At 39.5% G+C, this 20981-nt stretch overlaps 1 protein-coding gene across 2 annotated transcripts; it reads left to right on the top strand.

Moving 5' to 3' along the window:
• The first annotated feature begins 6953 nt into the window (after positions 1-6953).
• On the top strand, positions 6954-19984 carry il1b (interleukin 1, beta). Of its 2 annotated transcripts, XM_034709838.1 has the most exons (8): positions 6954-7616; positions 7775-7863; positions 8019-8162; positions 10879-10930; positions 14316-14505; positions 15923-16096; positions 19269-19393; positions 19488-19984. In XM_034709838.1, exons 2-8 carry the CDS (start codon positions 7829-7831, stop codon positions 19713-19715), a joined length of 948 nt encoding a protein of 315 aa, XP_034565729.1. In that variant the 5' UTR covers positions 6954-7616; positions 7775-7828; the 3' UTR covers positions 19716-19984. The 2 variants fall into 2 exon arrangements, with proteins under 2 accessions (XP_034565729.1, XP_034565728.1); XM_034709837.1 differs by having other exon boundaries at positions 6954-7863.
• The last annotated feature ends 997 nt before the right edge of the window (positions 19985-20981 follow it).

Genomic DNA, 20981 nt, shown 5'->3' with positions numbered 1-20981 from the left:
TTTGAAAAGACTCAAGCGGACAAAGACGAGATGAAAGACTGTTTTAAAAGGTTCTGTTAAGAGATTTAAAAAACCTTTAGCTGGTTCAGGTTTGATTTTGAACATTATACAAATGTTTAGTCTTAAGTTGGACAGACTACCCTCTGCAGTGCTGCTCTCTGCTGTGTGAACACTGTTTAAATATCTCCTGATTCCTTTCTCTATAGTGGAGCGTTGTTCCATGTTTAACTGATGGTGGTCTTATTTGAGTTTTCTCTCCTTCATCACCTCGTTGTTTTTGTAATATAGATTTAAAAAATCTAAGTTTTATACTTATAATATTCTGTTGTCTCTTTTACTTTAAGCTCTGAGTCTCTTAATTGTAAAGGGTTATGTGTGATATTGTCATGCGGTCACCATCATGCAGACTTTGGGTCAATAAGGAAAAACAACAAACATTCCACTATTCATCCACTATGGGCAAAATCTGATGAATCAGATTCCACTAAGCAGATCCTTAGTCGGGCTCACCCCTAGTAATTACTTTATTTTCATTATATTACAACTTTAATCTCATAATATTACCACTTTATTTTTGTAGTTTTACGACTTTTTCTCCGGACGTATTCCCTACCAGCATAGCCACATAGCTACATGCTGGTAGCTGTGTACCAAGACACACGTCTACATACTGATAAATAAAACAACAAGAAACACTAAATCTGTGACCAATGGTTCAGAAAGGTCCTGCTGCAGGCGCCTCTCCGTCAGGATCAGATTCTGGATCAGATTCAGAGGGTTGAAGTAACGCGGGTCTGTGAGCAGCCGTGTATATTCAGCCAACATGTAAACATTAGATCAACGTGCTGGACAGCCGAGGCCACACCCACTTCCTGAGGGGGCGTGGTCAGAGAGAAAACAGCCTGTTCTGAGGAGGACTGAAGAAGAGGGTTTTTCAGGCAGACCAAAATCTGATTTCAAAGTGTTTTTATGAGCATAAACTTTAAAGACATGTTTTGGGGACCTCTTAGACCAATATATGTTGATGAAAAAAGCCTGATATGTCACCTTTAAGTGAATGGACAGAGGAACTGTGGTCAGATGGAATAAGCCAGTTTAAACAGATGAGTTTTGAGTTTGGATTTAAAATGTGGGAGTGAGTCAGTGTTGCGAAGGTCAGGTGGGAGAGAGTTCCAGAGCTGGGGAGCAGAGCGTCTGAAGGCTCTGCTCCCCATGGTAACAAGGCGAGCAGGGGGGGGGTTATGTGAGGTTATTCCTGTTAATTCCCATAGAAAGTTTCCAACTTTGAAAATTCCTGGAATTTTGCAACCCTAGCTGGGTGTCATCCGCATAGCAATGGAAACTGATGTTGAATTTACGGCAGATATTTCCAAGAGGATGAAGATAGATGATGAATAGGAGAGGCCCCAGGACAGAACCCTGGGGAACACCGGTAGTGACTGGAGATGAGTGAGATGTGAAGGATTTGAATTGGATGAACTGAGTGCGGCCGGAGAGACAGGAAGTGAACCAGTGATTCTGATTGAATGTAATCTGTCGAGGAGTCCGGAGTCCGCTGCCATGAGGAGGTCGTTTGTGGTTTTAATAAGAGCTGTTTCTGTGCTGTGGAGGGGGCGGAAATGAGACTGGAACTGTTCATAGAGGTTATTGTCGGACAAGATGAGTATGGACCTGAGACTGTAGAACTGTTTTTTCAATGATTTGGGATAGAAACGGAAGGTTTGAAACAGGCAGTTATTGAAGTCAGCTGGTTTCTTGAGAATCAGAGTTATTGAGGCTGATTTGAAGGATGAGGGTAAAACACCAGAGTGGGTCTAACAGGAAGGAAGATGACTTGGATTTTCAGATGTGGGCAGATATTTCAGCAGAAGAGGCAAGTGTAAAATGTGTGTGTGAGAAAGTGGGTGTGCAAGAACCAAAGAACCAGAGAAGGAAGTAACCCAATCTTCCTTGTCAGTTCAGTTTGACACCTTTGAGTATGAGTATTGCTGATCATTCTTTTTGTTGTGGTATTTAGTAACTTGCTCAGTTTGTGTGGTTATCATATAAGTTTACTTTGACGAATCTCAATGTCTGAAAAGTGGAAATGATGTGCGGAGCCAACAGACCGGTGGGATGGCTCTGATGCAGCCGGACTGATTGTGCTCCAGATGACACCTGACCGCGTACACATGCTTTTATTGTGTCTTTTATTTCTCAATAAGAGCGACGAGGCAGAAAAATGGACACTGTAAGTCTGAAGTGTCTCTCTGTTCTGTTCTCTTGTTGCAGCAAATCCACATCCTGTAGTCTGACAGCAAAATTCCACCGTCTCCGATCCGTCACAGCACCGGATCTGACTCTATTCTAGTCAATGTTTTAACTTCCACTGGATCCACTGGGTTGCGTTCCGGCTGCGTCTCTGATACCTCTTTTCGAACAACGTGAACCGGGTTGTATTTCCGGGCAGGTGCTCATGCTGGTTCGGAGCTGGTTGAACTTGCGAACCAACACGGCACCAGTGGCGGTTCTAGACCAATTCTACTGGGGGGGGCAGGCTGGGGCCAAGGGTGTTGTCAGAGGGACACATTCAACCCTGACAAAAGAGACTGAGAAGGGCGAGGACCGGCTGAGGACAAACTGGCAAAACATCAGTGCATCCCTTTATACTATACTATAGGACATATATACTACTGTGTACTAGATCAACGTGTAAGCTGTTTGGCTGTTTACACTCCACACGAGTGTAGTGCGCAGTTCTGATAATGGTTGTCTGTTTTAAGCTGCAGGACTTCAGTGCAGGTTGTCAGTGATCTAGTTCTGAGGGCAGGTGATGAGCATGTTGACTTTACCTTCTGGCAGTGTAGCGCTCTAAGGGACTGAAACCAAGTGCCACACGCACGTGTTCTGCCTATCACATCGGCGCGATACCGAAGCTTTTTTTGAATGTATAATATTTGTTTGATGTGGAGGAGGGGCCACAGGGGGATCCAGGTTCAGTTTTACAGGAGCCACGGCCCCTGTTGGCCCCTCCCTAGAACCGCCACAGCACGGCAACCGTTTGTTTTTCCGCCCGCTAGAGCCCGTGGAAGAGGCACGTCATGACGTCAGATTTACGCGAGTGCTTTCCCTCACAACAACAACAACGATGGAGGACAACGGCAGCTCGTCTCCTCGGCCGAACGCTGCTTTGCCTTGGAATCCATTAGTCTCAACCCTGCCCCTCGCCTCTGAGGTAAGAGGTTCGCGGTTCTAGACCATCAAAGACTTGGAGCCGCTCTGTTTTCCCAGCGTGGAGCCGGTTCACTAGCAGTTGAAACACGAAAAACCGGTTCTCAATTGAGTGCCGGCTCTGCACCGGCGCTGAAACTGCCTCGGTCGAAAAGGGGGATGATCCGGCAGGTTAGAGCCCTCCAGATCAGATATGCAAGACTTCTATTTTTGCCGGATGCCGGAGCATGATGCATTAATCTAGATCATGGACTGTATAAATAATGGACCAAGTATCCGTGACGTCACCCATCTGTTTCTGAAGCGCTGTTTTGAGGCCAATCGTCATCGGCAGCCATATTGGAAATGTTGAACTCAACATAACTGCTGTCAAGCAAGTGTGACGTGAAGAGGCGGGGCTTTGAGCCTCCTCGCCAACAGCTACAGTGTTCCCGCCTGTTAACCAAGTCAGCTGTGCCTCTCATTGGAAGACTCGTAATCTCAATATCTTTGAAATTACCACGTTATGAAACCCCCCCCCCGTACAGTGTGAGCCGATCAAGACATGAGCTATCCAGACTCCACTCGTCTTTTGAACCAAGCTGTAAACATGTTTATTTCTGCTGTAAAGATCGGCTTCTTTGAATTGGTGTGTATGTGGTTTCCGGTACTTCTGGCGCAAGCCTCAAGTGGATCCTCGATGAACTGCAGTTGTTTTAGCACTTCCGCATTGACCTCATATTTTTAGACCGGAGGTTGCCGCTTGATTGAGACATTATTTTGCTCAACAGAGCAGATGGAGCGGGACAGGAAGTCAGGTTTCACCAAAACAAAATGAAAACATCCGGTTAATTTTCAGAATAAAACACTCTGTGTTATCACCAGATCGTATTTCACTTAACTGCAACAACAAACCAAAGTCATGATGAGCGGAGCCAGGCCTGGAGTCAACAGGTCAGAGGTTTTCAGAGGACCAGAAAGACAACATGGATGAGGAGACATTTCCAAAGATTGGTTATGAAGAATACATTTGCATCCCTGTTGTGAATCTTTCCTGTGACATCGTGAACAGACGCTCCTCCTGTGTGCGTGCAGTACACACGCACACAGTAAGTTCCTCAGCCGGCTAAAAAGTCGTCACAGTTTGTCTCAAGCGCCTCACAAATAAGAAGTGATTGAAGAAGTGATTGATGACTTAATGACTGCTGCAAGAACACTTCAAACAATCTGTATAGGTTGTGAAAGTATCACCTCAAGTCCAAGATCTCAGATAGGCCAGACCACCGATTCCACTTCCTGCCTTTGTTACAAGCAGAGCACGTCTTTAAATATCTCCTCGCACTTTCCAACTCTCAAATCTTTAGAGAATAAACTTCCTGAAAACACAAGAGGTGTGAAGAAGTGTGAAGTGTACCTGTGACTGTCTCTGTTGACCTTCTGTCTGTTTGGGGAAATGCCCATAGATGCAGTCGCCCCCATGCTTGTGGTCGGCAAATGCAGAGAGTTTCCAGACTTGGAATTTCCAGCTCAGCGTCTTAGCTGGTTCAGCTGAACTAGAAAACACGTCTTTTCTGATCACATAGACAGGAGACACTCAGAGGATCAGATGGTAGAATAAATACATGTGTAGCTCTCTCTAGAACCAGCTGTTATCTACACACACTGACACACTGGGATCCTAGCTCACCCCCTTCCCCCCAACCCCCTCATCACTTACTTTAACTCTTCCTGTCCCATTAAAGTTACTAACCATAGACCTTTCTGGAGTCCCTGAGCTCCCTTGTCTCGTAGGTTCCTCTGAGCTGCCGTAGACGTCCTCCTGCTGCGGACGATCTGGACTCCAGCTGATACGAACGTGCTGGACTCCAGCAGCAACAGCTTCTACGACTCGTCTCATCACTATCACTTCTCTCTCTTACTCCCCTCTATCTGTCTTTCCAGACCCAACTCGGTCGAGGCATGATGGCTGTCTAACATGAGTCTGGTCCTGCTGGAGGTTTCTGCCTGTTAAAAGGAAGTTTGTCCTCACCACTGTAACTAGCTAAATACTGCGATGTGTAATGCTCATGGTGGATTAAGGTGGGGTCAGACTGAGTCTTACCCTGTCTTTGTGTTGGGTCTCTGTTCATAATTTGACATAGAGTGGTCTAGACCTCCTTTGTTTGTGAAAGCGTCTTGAGATAACGTTTGTTGTGATTTGGCGCTATACAAATAAAGATTGATTGATTGATTGATTGATTGATTGATTGATTGATTGATTGATTGATTGATTGATTGATTGATTGATTGATCGATCGATCGATCGATCGATTGATTGATTGATTGATTGATTGATTGATTAATTATCTACGACGAGCAGTGATACGGCATGCGGAAGTGCTAAAAACTGCAGTTCACTGAGTGTCCACTAGAGGCTGGTTGCAGGAACCGGGGAAACCACATTCACACCCATTCAAAGAAGACGATCTTCACAGCAGAAATAAACATGTTTACAGCCTGGTTCAAAAAACGGTTTAGGTAGCCATGCCCAAATAATCTCATCTTATCTTATCTCATCTTATCTTATATTATTTCATCTCATCTCATCTTATATTATTTCATCTCATCTCATCTTATATTATATCATCTCACCTCATATTATATAATCTCATCTCATCTTATATCTTCCCATCTTATCTCATCTCATCATATCTCATCTTATCTTATATTATCTCATCTTATCTTATATTATCTCATCTTATCTTATATTATTTCATCTTATATTATCTCATCTTATCTTATATTCTCATCTTATCTTATATTATCTCATCTTATCTTGTATTATCTCATCTTATCTTATATTATCTCATCTTATCTTATATTATCTCATCTTATCTTATATTATTTCATCTTATCTTATATTATTTCATCTTATCTTATATTATCTCATCTTATCTTATATTATCTCATCTTATCTTATATCATCTCATCTTATCTTATATTATCTCATCTTATCTTATATTATTTCATCTTATATTATCTCATCTTATCTTATATTATCTCATCTTGTATTATCTCATCTTATCTTATATTATCTCATCTTATCTTATATTATCTCATCTTATCTTATATTATTTCATCTTATCTTATATTATTTCATCTTATCTTATATTATCTCATCTTATCTTATATTATCTCATCTTATCTTATATCATCTCATCTTATCTTATATTCTCATCTTATCTTATATTATCTCATCTTATCTTATATTATTTCATCTCATCTTATCTTATATTATTTCATCTCATCTCATCTTATATTATATCATCTCACCTCATATTATATAATCTCATTTCATCTTATATCTTCCCATCTTATCTCATTGCATCATATCTCATCTCATCTTATATTATCTCATCTCATCTTATCTTATATTATCTCATCTCATCTTATCTTATATTATATCATCTCACCTCATATTATATAATCTCATCTCATCTTATATCTTCCCATCTTATCTCATTGCATCATATCTCATTGCATCATATCTCATCTCATCTTATATTATCTCATCTCATCTTATATTATCTCATCTTATCTCATCTTATCTTATATTATCTCATCACATCTTATTTTATCTCATTTCATCTTATCTTATCTTATTTTATCTCATCTTATCTTATCTTAACAAGGTCACAAAGTGCTTTACAACAAAAAAGCAGAGAATTACAAAGCATGCAAAACGGTGCAAACAGGGGGAGAAAAAGACAGAAGCAAACCAAGACGTCTGAATGCAGAGCAAAGTCAAGAATTAAGGGTGGAGAAATGCCTGGAGTGAGGATTTAGAAGCAGTTAAGGTTGTGGTCTGTCTAATTGTCAGTGGCGAGGGGGAGTTCCACAGACTTGGAGCTCTGATTGAAAAGGTCCGGTCATTAGAATGAGCTCTTAATATTTACATATCTACAGGCCGCCATGTTGCTACAGCGGCTCTAGTGTCGGCCTGCCTTTAAGCCACATTTTTGGTGCTTTGGTTTCTTCACTGCATGCAGAGGCTTGTGGAGGATCCAGTGCTGTAGTGTTCCCTTTTCACTCTTTAACCACGCAGCCACACTCATATCAGTGTTTCCCCGAATCTGTTGGGTTTTTCACTCGTTTGCATGTAACACAAACACAATCATTGCACATGCAGTCTGCGCCTGACGCACCGAAAACCTCTACGTGATGCACGGAGCTACAAACACCTTCACCGCTGTCTCATGTGGGTGAACTCATCCTCATGAATTACTTAGCACCAAACTCACATAAGAACCACCTGCATCCTGTTCTAGTAGGGTTTCTTGTTTCTAGGTCAAATGAGCTCATACTACTGCAAGAGCAGCGTGGAGGATCAGAGAGAAGCACCTGTTCAGAGACAGAAAGTGTCCGAGCTCTCCTTTCAGTTGTCTCAGGTGATGTTTTTTTTTTTAAAGCTTTATTTTGCAGAGAGAAGGCACTGCAAGAGAGACAGGTCTTCCTGCTCTGGACTGTGAATGTGACGTGACGACATGGGTATGTCAGGTGGAGTAAGGAAGTAGTGATGCTTTAAAGTGCTCTGTCACACCCACAGCATGAGTGAAAGTCAGCAAGTCAGAGTATCTGATCATTCTTTCACATCAGGAGAATGAGTGACTTCGACCTGGCTGATGCTTTGGATGGGTAAGTTTACTAAAGTTATTTCTTCTGTTTTTAAATCTATAAAACAAGATGCTACTTAAAAAAAACCAGACAACTCTTAAAAGTTAAAGAGGAGCTGTGAGTCTGAAATCTGTCCTGACCACGTGTAAGTTTCTGTTACTCTTCTTTGTGCTCAGCTCCTCAAGGGGAACGTTGATGCTTTCGAGAGGAGCGGCTCGGCTTGTGACCTCGTCTCGAGAGCTGTTCTCTGTTTGTTGGTCCAAGCTGCAGGAGGCTCTAAGCTCCTTTTGGACCAGTGTGCGAGGACAAATCCCCTTCAGGTACGTGTGGAGAGTTTTTTAACAGTTTTTCATGATAGTTTCTGAGACTCAACAACCAAATTTACTTCCACATTTTAAAAATAAACAGAGTAGCTCTAATATATCTCCACTCTGCAAGAAATGTCAGAAGGAGGTGGGAACTTACTTTCACCTAATATGGCAGTGCCCTATGATAGCACGGTTCTGGAAAAACGTTAGAAAAGAGGTACATACAATCTTAAACAAAAAAATTAAACTTGAACCTGCATTGTTTCTGTTGGGATTTCCACAAGATGGTCTAGATCTTAATCAATCACAATACACCCTTTTAATGAAATTGTTTCTACTAGCAAGAAGGTGTATTTTGTTTCAGTGGATCAAGGAAAAACCACCAACAGTGACACAGTGGTACAGAGAAGTATACAAGGTTATACCAATGGAGAGCCTCTCCTCAAAGTTAAAAGGGAACAACAGATATTTTTTTGAAATTTGGCAACCAGTCTTAGTTTATCTACCCAATGAAATTACAGATTTGTTACAAAAAGGCGGAGTACCTCTCAATCTGAACTCTATTTTATAAATAAGAATTGCATTTTCCCATCCCCTTTTGCTGTTTTGGCGGGTTGCCGTTAGCCCTCTTTGGGCAGGGCTGGTGGCACGATGCCTTGTATATGTTCACCTCTTTGCCAGTGTGTGTTTTGCTACTTGAGCGGCATGTGCTATAGGGTGTTGCTGTCTGGTTGTGAGTCTTGATCTGGGGGCTGTCGGGTTATTGTCTTCTTGTCTTGTTTTGTTTGTATCTTGTGGATTGTTTTGGTGTTCTGTCTTTTTCGTCTTTTATCTTCTTTGTTTGTACTGATGTGTGTTGTTGTTGTTTTGTTGTTGTTTTTATGTCTTTCTAGTTTCTGTTTTTTTGTTGTTGTTGTTGTTGTTGATGTCCACTTTGAAAATTAATTAAAAAAAAATATATATATAAAAATAAACAGAGGAACACTGCTTTTACACTTAGCTCAGCTTTTTATTTATAAGAAACTTTCATACATTCAAGGATGCAGAGAGCAAAAAAGAGCAGAGAGACAGAAAACAACAGCAAGAGGTCAAAGTGGAAATAAAAGTGAGATAAAATACTTCAAAGATAAAATCATTCTAAAAAAATCAAAGATCAGAAAAATAAAAAAAATAAAGTATTTAAAATAAAATCCAAAAAATAAACTAATTACAATAAATCAACAAAATAAAATTAGATAAGTATCAGAGAAATAAAATGAAATAATTAAAATAAAATCTGAAAAATAATAGAATAATTACAATAAATCAATAAAATAAAATTAGATAAGTATCAGAGAGATAAAATTAATTAAAATAATTATAATAACATGAAATCAGCGAAGTATCACAAAATGATATAAATACATTAAATCAATAAAATAAAATCAAAAAAGTATCAGAAAATAAATAAAATAAAATAAAATCTGAAAAATAAACTAATTAAAAAAAAAATCAATAATATAAAATCAAAAAAGTATCAGAGAAATAAAATAAAATAACTATAATAAAATAAAAGTATTACAACACATTAATTAAATCAAATCAGCTAAGTATCAGAGATATAAAATGAAATAGATAATTATAATAAAATTAATTAAATTAATTAAGTATCAGAAAAAGAAAATAATCAAAATAAAGTAAAATAATTATAAAAAATCAATAGAATGAAATCAGTGACGTATCAGAAAAAAAGAATAAGTAAAATATATAATATAATATAATATAATAAAATAAATAAAGATGATGCTAAAACAATGGTCATAGTGGTAGTAATGCAGTCCAGGGCTAAAAGGAAATTACTCCAAGTTAAAAAGCCAGATGAAAGAACTTAGTCTCAAGTTTACTTTTAAAAACGCCCAGTTAAAGAGCTCCTGAATACTCAGAATCTAACTCAGAATTAAAGCTCAGGGGAAAAACTCTGCAAAGTGGTCGAGCTTCTGAGAAAGCTGCAGGAAACTCAGAAAAAAGGTCTGTGGTGACGGCCCTTAGTGTCTGTCTGGTTTTGCAGCTTGATATCAGATGCTAGTTGTGCTTTTTTTTTTTGTTGAGGATGCAAACAGGTCAGAGGGCTGTGAGAAGAAGGCGAGCATGTTTCAGCAGCACGGTTAAAGTTTCTGTCAAAGAGCAGCAAAATAAAGGTCTATGATATACATGACTTCTGAAAGTAATATCACTCTCTCTTCCACTTTTGTGTCGATGCTGTGGATGTGTTCAGCGTTCTCACTGTGGATGTGTTCAGCGTTCTCACTGTGGATGTGTTCAGCGTTCTCACTGTGGATGTGTTCAGCGTTCTCACTGTGGATGTGTTCAGCGTTCTCACTGTAAAGCAGCGTTTTACTTTGTAGTCCATCTGAGTGGCTGGTCTATCTTTGCCTCCGTGGTTAGTTGGTTTGGTCATGTGACCTGGCACACCACAGACTCACTTTCTAGTCCATGCAACACTTGATAAGCAGTTTGTGTGTTCTGCCTGAGGTAAGCACGACATAAAAAGGGGAACCTGCCGAATCACAAAGCTGTGTTTCATCTTAAGAGGAACAATCTGAGCCTGAGTCAGTGGAACTCAGAAGATCAGAATGCAGCTGAAGCAGCCTGCTGTCCACCTAAAAGCTCTGAATGATGGATTTCCTCTTCAGAAACCTGGAGGCTGCAGAAACGTGAAGATTAAAAATGAATCTGTTTTGGTTTTCAGACATCTGTTCGTGGATGACAAGGTTCCTGGAACCGACTGCTGTAACGGGACGGTGAGATTCATCCTCTTAAGCAGCAAAATATGTCTTTAAATATTTTCTTTCACTTTATAATTTAGACTTTTATTTCACAACTAAGACTTCTCATATCTTAACATTAATATTTATCCAAAAATGTGACTTTTCATCTCATGAATTGGAGTTTTTATTCATAATTATGACTTGTTATGACTTTCTATATCTTAATTATTTTTAAATAGAAAATTCATGAAAATTTTAAGTATTAATTTTCTGTCTCAGGATGTTTGATTTTTTTTTTTATATATATATTCTTTTACATTTCTCACAACTTCTAATCCCTTCTAATTTAAATATTTATATACATTTAAAATATTAATTTTTATGTCTCAGGATGTTTTTTTTCTATCTGGTTGATTTTTTTAAAATATATATTTTTTAAAATATTTCTCACAATTTGAACTCTTATTTCACAAAAACAACTTCTAATGATTTTTGAATAAAATATTTATATAACTTTAAAATATTTATATACATTTAAAATATTAATTTTCTGTCTCAGGATGTTGTATTTTCTATCTGGTTGATTTTTTTAAAATATATATTTTTTAAAATATTTCTCACAATTTGAACTCTTATTTCACAAAAACAACTTCTAATGATTTTTGAATAAAATATTTAAATAACTTTAAAATATTTATATACATTTAAAATATTAATTTTCCGTCTCAGGATGTTTTTTTTCCATCAGGTTGATTTTTAAAAATATTCAATTTTTTATTTTTATTTTATTCTTTTTAAATATTTTTCTTTTTAAATATTTCTCACAATTTGAATTCTTATTTCACAAAAACAACTTCTAATCCCTTCTCAATAAAATATTTATATACATTTAAAGTTTTAATTTTCTGTCTCAGGATGTTTTTTTTCTATCTGGTTGATTTTTAAAAAAATATTTTTCTTTTTAAATATTTCTTACAATTTGAACTCTTATTTCAAAAAAACGACTTCTAATGATTTTTGAATAAAATATTTATACAAATGTAAAATATTTATATACATTTAAAATATTAATTTTCCATCTCAGGATCTTTTTTTTCCATCAGGTAGATTTTTAAAAATATTCAATTTTTTATTTTTTTTATTTTTTATTTTCCATATTTTTCTTTTTAAATATTTCTCACAATTTGAACTCTTATTTCACAAAAACGACTTCTAATCACTTTTAACATTTTTATTCTGATGATTAGGACTCCTTTATCTCTAAATTATTAATCCTTAATGATGTTTATGATTCATTATCTGACATCTTTGACTTTCTACTTTATCTATATTGAATTGTTTTTACTTTTTGACCTCATTTTTTTGGCTATTGGTTATAATTTTGACTTTTCTCTCTTAACTTTAAATTTTAACCCGATATTTCCTTCAGTTTGTCTCATAACATATCAAGTTAGATTTACATCTAAATTGTTACACTTTTTGTGGCGCAATAACATTTACATTGTTGGATTTTTCTTGGTGCAATTACAAGTAAATTGTTGCACTTTTTATGGTACAGTAACATAAATTGGCGCATTATTTGTGGAGCAAAAACATGTAAATTGTTACGTTTTTTATGGTGCAATAAAATTCAATTGTTACATTTTTCATGGTGCAAAAACATAAATTGCAACATTTGTGATAGTACAATAACATGTAAATTGTTACATTTTTCATGGTAATAAAAACATGCATCATATAGCATTTTTTGTGGCGCAATAACATTTACATCGTTACATTTTTCGTGGTGCATTTATATCTAAATTGTTACATTTTTCCTGTTAAAATAACATTAAATGGGCACAACTTTACATGCAATTTTATCCAAATGTTCTTGAACAGACTTGATTCAATTTTAAAGTACTCTTATCTCACAAGTTCACCTTTATATCTCTTATTTTGACTTATCTCTTATTTTTGACCTTTAATTTGAAACTCATGTTTGCTTTAATTTGTTATTAAATAAATTGACTTACCGTCTCATATTCTTGCCTTTATATCATATCTTTGGCTTTATGTCTAATAGCTTTGTTTTTTAAATCTTGATACTTTTCTGTCTTTATTATTTTTGAAATAAGTCTAGATATCCACATCCTAGTTTTTGTTTTCAATCAATCTTTATTTACTCTACTGCAACTCTCTACTGGCAGGCCTCCCTGCATGCACAGTTAAACCTCTGCAGATGATCCAGAACCCAGCAGCACGTCTGGTCTTCAACCAGCCTAAGACAGCTCATGTCACTCCCCTGCTCATGCAGCTACACTGGCTTCCAGTTGCAGCTCGCATCAGATACAAAACTCTAATCATGACTTACAAAGCAGGAACCAAAACCGCTCCAGTTTACCTGGAACCCCTCATCCAGGTCTACTGCCCTTCTCGCCCGCTACACTCAGCCTCTGAAAAGCGCCTAGTGCTTCCAGCACACAAGGCCTCAAAATCACTAGCTGGACTCTTCTCTTCTGTTGCCACTAAATGGTGGAATGAATTGTCCAACTCCATTCGATCTGCAGAGTCCCTCTCTACTTTCCAAAGACAGCTAAAGACCCAGCTCTTTAAGAAGCACTATGCACTTAGCTAGACTGTTCTCCACTGTTGTCCCCAGGGGCAGATCATGTCTTCCAGCTACAGTTGACTCACACTGTCCTGCTCTACTCTGGGACTCTGTGTTCAGGTCTGGAGTGACCCAGCACTTGGTACTTTGGTCATTATTGTGGTGATGTTAATTGTTGATGATGATAATGGAAGGTCTTAAATTGGTTGGTTGCTTCATTGTAGATGTTCCTTATTTACTTTGTGCATTGCCTTTACACTGCTTGGCAGTACCTGCACCCAAATGGACTTGAAGCACTCTGTTACCCGTCCTGATCTTGTTTCCTCTTGTCTAGATCTTTGCTTGTGTTGTTCTTGTTCTCGTATGTACGTCGCTTTGGATACAAGCGTCTGCTAAATGACATTGGAACATTGTAACATTGTAACATTTACAGAGCGCCAATTCTCCACTGGACTCTTAACAAACCGAGCCGCTCTCTGGTCTTTGTTTTTGTCTTGATCTCATATCTTTGTGTGTTTTCATCTTAAATTCTGACGTTGTATGTCACTTCTTTGACTTCATGTTTTAAATCTTTGACTTTTTATTCAGTGTCTGTTTTTCTCCATAACACTACAAAAAAAACCCTGAACAATCCTGTTTTGTTTTTTAAAATCCTGGACGCTTTGTTCCCCTTTGTTTGCCGACTGTCCCCGTAAAGACGGCGTTGGTAGGAGTGTTCATCGCTGAATGTCTCCTCTCTGTCAGGAGTGAGGGACTCAGACGAAGGGGAGGTCTGAGTCGGGGAACACAACAGTGACGTGTGGTTTGTCTTCTGGGTTCTTTTTTCAGAAGGATGACCAGAAAGACACCATCAGACTCAGGGAGGGTCTGGACCTGGTGGTTTCCCGCGATCCTAAATCCCTCCAGTGTACCGCGACCCTGCTGGCAGTGGCCAGGATGAAAAGGCCTCTGTACCGCAACGGCAGGGCGCTCAGTGGGAGCGAGCGCTGCAGCTCCATCTTGCAGAGCGTGGTGGAGGGTATGCATTTATCTGTCCATGTTGAACAAATGCTCTAAATGTAATTATCATCTCCCTCTCTCTCTCTCTCCAACACGGTCTCAGCAGATGTGTGTCTAACATGAGTCTGGTCCTGCTGGAGGTTTTCAGGCAGCATCACTGACAAGACCTAATATTTAATATGTCTGATCTTTTTATTCGTTTGCAGTCAAAACCTTTTTATCTCCCTTCACATCTCTGTCACTTCTTCTTCTTCTTCGCTGACGTCTGTCTAACATGAGTCTGGTCCTGCTCGAGGTTTCTGCCGAAGAACGTATCTTCCTCCATCAGTACCTGAAGTCTCTAAAAGTAGTATGGGAGGTAGAGCCTTCAGTTATCAGGCCCCTCTCCTTTGGAATCATCTACCAGTCAGGGTCCGGGAGGCAGACACCCTCTCTACTTTTAAGAGTAGGCTTCAAACTTTCCTTTTTGATAAAGCTTATAGTTAGAGCTGGATCAGGCTTGGACCAGGTCTTAGTTATGCTGCTATAGGCTTAGACTGACACACTGGGATCCTGTCTTTCCCTCTCTCTCCTCTCTCTGCCTGTCTCTTACTTTAACTCTTCCTGTCCCATTAAAGTTACTAACCATAGACCTTTCTGGAGTCCCTGAGCTCCTTTGTCTCGTAGGTTCCTCTGGATCTCTGCCGTTTTTTCTCCTTTATTTCGTTCCTTCTTTCCTGCTGTCCCTCTTTCATTCTCTCTTTATTTCATCCGTTTTCTTTTTTTCTTCCTTTCTTTCTTTCTTTCTCTCTTTGTTCTTTCCATTTTTCTTCATCCTTCATTTCTCCTTTTCTTATCCCGTCCTTTCCTTCACCATTTATTCTCCTCTTTTTCTTTCTTCTGGTCTCCCTCTCTTCTCTCTTTTCTTAGACCTTTCTGGAGTCCCTGAGCTCCCTTGTCTCGTAGGTTCCTCTGGATCTCTGCTGCTGTGGACGTGCCAGACTCCAGCTGCTACAACTACTACTATCCGTCTCCCCACTATCCTCTCTCTCTCTCTCTCTCTTCATCTCCCTCTATCCCTCTCTCCAACACGGTCTCAGCAGATGTGTGTCTAACATGAGTCTGGTCCTGCTGGAGGTTTCTGCCTGTTAAAGGAAGTTTGTCCTTGCCACTGTAACTTGCTAAATGCTGCAAAGTGCTCTGCTCATGGTGGATTAAGATGAGATCAGACTGAGTCCTGTCTGGAAGATGGGACTGGATCTGATCCGGTCTTGATGTTGGGTCTTTGGAAAGAGTCTGAGGAGAACATTTGTTGGGATTTGGCGCTTTATAAATAAAGATTGATTGAATTACATAATTTATCTACAGAGGCGGGCAGAGTTCAGAATTCATAGCTGCAGCAGTGATTCAACATCTTCTTGTGATCTCATGAAACATCCGCCTCCATTCTTCCACAGAAACTATCCTGAAGACGACTGCAAACTTCACAAAGTTTCAAACCTTCATGAGAGCTGACAGCGCTCCTCAGTTGTTGGCTCTGTGTGACCTGGAGCAGAAAAGCTTCGTCCTGGATAATGAGATGATGAAACTGCTGTCCGTCACTCTGAGAGGAGGACACGAAGACTGCAAAGGTACGACTGTTTTACAAGACACTTTAGAAAGAACTCCTACTTTAATACACTTTTCAACTGCAGGAACTTTACCCCGGAACTAGGTGCGTCTCGACCGGTGGACCCAGGGTCTAAATTTAGTTCAGGGGTAGATAATAGGTAGTTTTTATTTGTTCTATCTTTTTTGTATGTGTGTGTACTTTTCAAAAGAAGAAGCTGTGATTCTCTTGATTTAGCAGCTTGTAACAGTAGTCTTCTCTCAGCCCACCGTGAATGCGTCTCTCCTCCCGGTGTTCCGGTTTTAAAAGTGACCCTGTAAACTGGAGACCTTCAGCTGAACGTGTCAGTGTTTGTGGAGTTTACACAGCTGTTGAAACACAGAGGGAGTTCCTGGGAATGCAAACTAGTTTAGTTTTTATTAAGATTTCAAAATATCCTCATCAGATATTTAATGATGGTCTAAAGACGTTTATGAGGGATGCATCCGGCTGAGAGTCTCCAGTTAACAGGGTCGCTGTTTAAACCAAAACACCGGCCGATCTCTGCGATCACGGCTTTTTGAGTTCAAAAGGATTTTAAAGCCGTGTTGAAACGTCTTTGCTACTCGCGCTTATCTCCTCTCACGTGTTGATTCATTCATTCTTTGCTTTTTACATGTTTTTAACTGCAGGCGCAAAATTTCCACTTATTTCATGTTTATCTAATTTTGGAGCACAATTTCAAATTTGAGGAAAATGTATTTTTTCCACAGGCTCCGGGTCAACTTTTTTGTCAATTTTTTTTTGTCATTTTTTTTTGTCAAATTTATTTTTTTCAAAAAAAAAAAAATTCAAAACTTTTTTTCAAAAAAAATTTTTCAATACTTTTTTTTCAAAAAAAAATTTCCCAAAAATTTTTCAATCAAAAATTTTCAAAAAAATTTTTCAAAACTTATTTTTTATTTTTTTTTTTCAAAAAACGTTTATGAGGGATACATCCGGCTGAGAGTCTCCAGTTAACAGAGTCGCTGTTTAAACCAAAACACCGGCCGATCTCTGCCACGGCTTTTTGAGTTCAAAAGGATTTTAAAGCCGTGTTGAAACGTCTTTGCTACTCGCGCTTATCTCCTCTCACGTGTTGATTCAGTGAATCCATCTGTGATGAAATATAGCACCATCTAAAACAGACCAGCTGAGTCTCTTCATGCTAACAGGCTAACTGTTGTGTTGCTCATAATGATACCTGACTATTTTTTTTTTAGTCAAATTTTTTTTTTCACTTTTTTTTTATCAAATTTTTTTTATCAAATTTTTTTTATCAAATTTTTTTTATCAAATTTTTTTTATCAAATTTTTTGTATCAAATTTTTTCAAAAACCATTCACAGTTTTTTTTTTCCTTCTGTGATGAAATATAGCACCATCTAAAACAGCGCCAGCTGAGTCTCTTCATGCTGACAGTCTAACTGTTGTGTTGCTCATAATGATACCTGCCTGTCCGTCTGCTTCTATGGTGTCATCTGTGATGAATGGCATTCCTCTTTGTGTTACTGCCCTCTACTGGTCTGTTGGTGTAGTGCCTTTTACTTTTTTTCTCTCCATACGTCACTGGCCTGATTTACACAATCTACCCGGGACTTCAGACCGTGGTTGAAATGCAGACAACAATGGGGGACCAGGAACCTTTTAGTTCAAGGGAAAGTAGAACTGCACCTTTAGATTATTAAATACTCTGAGTACCTCAAAACTGTGCAACATGTCAACAGTGAGTCAGAGCCAGACTGTCTCAAACAAATGTACTGTTGAACCTTATTAAATACGTAGTTTTTTCAAAGAGTCGTTATATGACGTTCTCCTCATGTCCGTTAAAGAATCACTGGTTCTTTACCTCCATGATGAGTCCATGTCCATGCCTGGCTCAAACACCATCTGGAGTCTTTTGGTCTTCTCCACAGTAGAGTCTTGTGTATCTGCTGTGGAGGGCGATGGATTGCCGGAGCTGAGACGGGGCAGAAACACAGGGAGCAGTGTTTAGGTCAAGGTTTCTTGACATGAGCAGTGGCGGTTCTGGGGAGGGGCCAACAGGGGCCAGTGCCCCTGTAAAACTGAACCTGGACCCCCCTGTGGTCCCCCCTCAACACCAAACAAATAAAAAAAGCTTCGGTATCGCGCCGATGTTACAGGCGGAACACATGCGTGTGGCACTTGGTTCCAGTCCCTTAGAGCGCTAAGGGACTCATGTTGAGTGTGAACAGCCAATCAGCTGCTGTCAGTCTGCATGTTGATCTAGAACACAGTAGTCTATATGTCTAGTATAAAGGGATGCACTGATGTGTTGCCAGTTTGTTCTCAGCCGGTCCTCGCCCTTCTCAGTCTCTTTTGTCAGGGTTGAATGTGTCCCTCTGACAACATCCTTGGCCCAGCCTGCCCCCCCCAGTAAAATTGGTCTAGAACCGCCACTGGACATGAGCTGACTCTGTGTGCAGCTCATGATTGCGGAGCTTACATGTCAGTACCGAGCGGCAACCTCCGGTCTCAAACTATGAAGCCCATGCGGAAGTGTTATAAAATGCAATACATCGAGAATCCTCTTGAGGCTGGCTGCAGAAACACCGAAGACCACATAGATGTGAACGGGAAAAAGACGATCTTTGCAGCATTAATAAACATGTTTACAGCCTGGTTCAAAAAACAGCTTGGCCCTACGAAGCTAATCTCTCTATCGGCACACACTGTACAGGGGGGGATTTATTTCTAACGTGACGGTTCAGAAGATATTAAGATTACAAGTTTTTGCCCAAATAAGGACATGACTGACGTGACTCATGGTCGGGAACACATAGCTGTTGGCTAGGAGGCTCAAACTCCGCCCCTTTACGTCACACACTGCCTGGTTGAGTTCAGCATTTCCAATATGGCTGCCGCCGTCGATTGGCTTCAAAACAGCTCTCAGGAACAGATGGGTCGTCACGGATACTACGTCCCTTATTTAGACAGTCTATGGTCAGTACTCAGACCGGGATTCTGCGGGAGTGATACAAGTACCTGATACAACCACACTTCAAAGAACAAGCTCCCTTTGAAGCTGACTGTCTCGCCCACGCTCAGTGTGTTTGCTGCCTCAGTCCCAGAACTGGAACTACCCAACCTCCACAAAAAAGTTTCACACGCCTCCTCCTCCATCATAAACTTTGACTTTCTCCTTTTCCTCTTCAGTGTATATTCATATGAAGCGGTATGAAACAGTGACTGCACAGAGCGGTCTGCCTGTCCTGCTGTCAATCAACAAATACAACCTCTCCTGCTCCATGGATGGAGTGGAAGCCAAGTTGATTCTGGAGGTGAGCACAACATCCCTCACAAACATATCACACACCATTCCCCCGGACGATGAACACGAACATCTCATTCTGTTTTATTGTATTCCTCTGGCAGCCGTGTCCTCAGCAGGACCTGAGTAATATCAGCCAGGGTGCAGGCATGGACCGCTTCCTGTTCTGGAAGAAGATCGGACAAGAAGGACCAAACCTGAGCACGTACGAGTCCATCAGTTGCCCCGGTTGGTTCATCAGCACCTCGAGTGAGGTGGAAAACGAGCCTGTGGCGATGTGCAAAGTGGACTGTACACGTAACAAGAGCTTCTTAGCGCTTCCGAAGGACTGAAATAAAACGTTGATGTTGATTTAATATGCTCCAAATAACCAGAATGATGCTTCCTGCATTTCTACTTTATCCTCCTTCACCAGCAGATGGCGCTGTCTGAGCCTGAGTCTTTGAGCCCTAGTGATGCAGTCTGTCTGTCTGTCGGGCACCAAAGCTAGTTTGTCTTTATATAATTTTATATTTGTGTTCTTTAGAGAAAGCTGTAACGGGATACTCCTAGAAAATACTGTTTTTTAAAAAAATGTCTGAATTAAACATTTTAAAATACATGCTTTATATATGTGTTGTTCTTTTTGGGCTTTCAGATGTGGGCAGGTGCAACATTGGGAAAAAATATTGCCTCTCTTTACTTAATAATAATAATTAAAAATTATGATAATAGTAACATATTAGTTATCATTATATTACTATTTTTATCATTATTAATATTTACTTTTCTTATTATAAGAGATAATAAAAACAATAACACTAATCTTAATTATTGATATCATTACACATTTTTTTTGTTTTCTAACTCTAAATGACCTTTTTAAAGAAATTAAATTAACAACAAAGCTGAAAAAACAACATTTAAATCCAGCTGGACTAGAGAGACCTTCAACACTTTGATAAAGCTTATAGTTAGAGCTGGATCAGGCTTGGACCAGCTTTTGTTATGCTGCTATAGGCCTAGACTGCCGGGGGAACTGGCGCACTGACACACTGGGATCCTAGCTCACCCCCTTCCCCCCAACCCCTTCATCACTTACTTTAACTCTTCCTGTCCCATTAAAGTTACTAACCATAGACCTTTCTGGAGTCCCTGAGCTCCCTTGTCTCGTAGGTTCCTCTGAGCTGCCGTAGACGTCCTCCTGCTGCGGACGATCTGGACTCCAGCGGCACAGCTTCTACGACTCGTCTCATCACTATCACCTCTCTCTCTTACTCCCCTCTATCTGTCTTTCCAGACCCAACTCAGTCGAGGCATGATGTGTGTCTAACATGAGTCTGGTCCTGCTGGAGGTTTCTGCCTGTTAAAGGAAGTTTTTCCTCACCACTGTAACTAGCTAAATACTGTGAGGTGCAATGCTCATGATGGATTAAGGTGGGGTCAGACTGAGTCTTACCCTGTCTTGAAGTTGGGTCTCTGTTCATAATTTGACATAGAGTGGTCTAGACCTGCTCTGTTTGTAAAAACATCTTGAGATAACGTTTGTTGTGATTTGGCGCTATACAAATAAAGATTGATTGATTGATTGAACACTGTTACGCTGATGATATCCAGCT

Source organism: Notolabrus celidotus, chromosome 19 (genome assembly GCF_009762535.1).
Source record: "Notolabrus celidotus isolate fNotCel1 chromosome 19, fNotCel1.pri, whole genome shotgun sequence".
Classification (NCBI taxonomy): Eukaryota; Metazoa; Chordata; class Actinopteri; order Labriformes; family Labridae; genus Notolabrus; species Notolabrus celidotus.
This window is presented reverse-complemented; position numbering and strand designations above follow the sequence as displayed.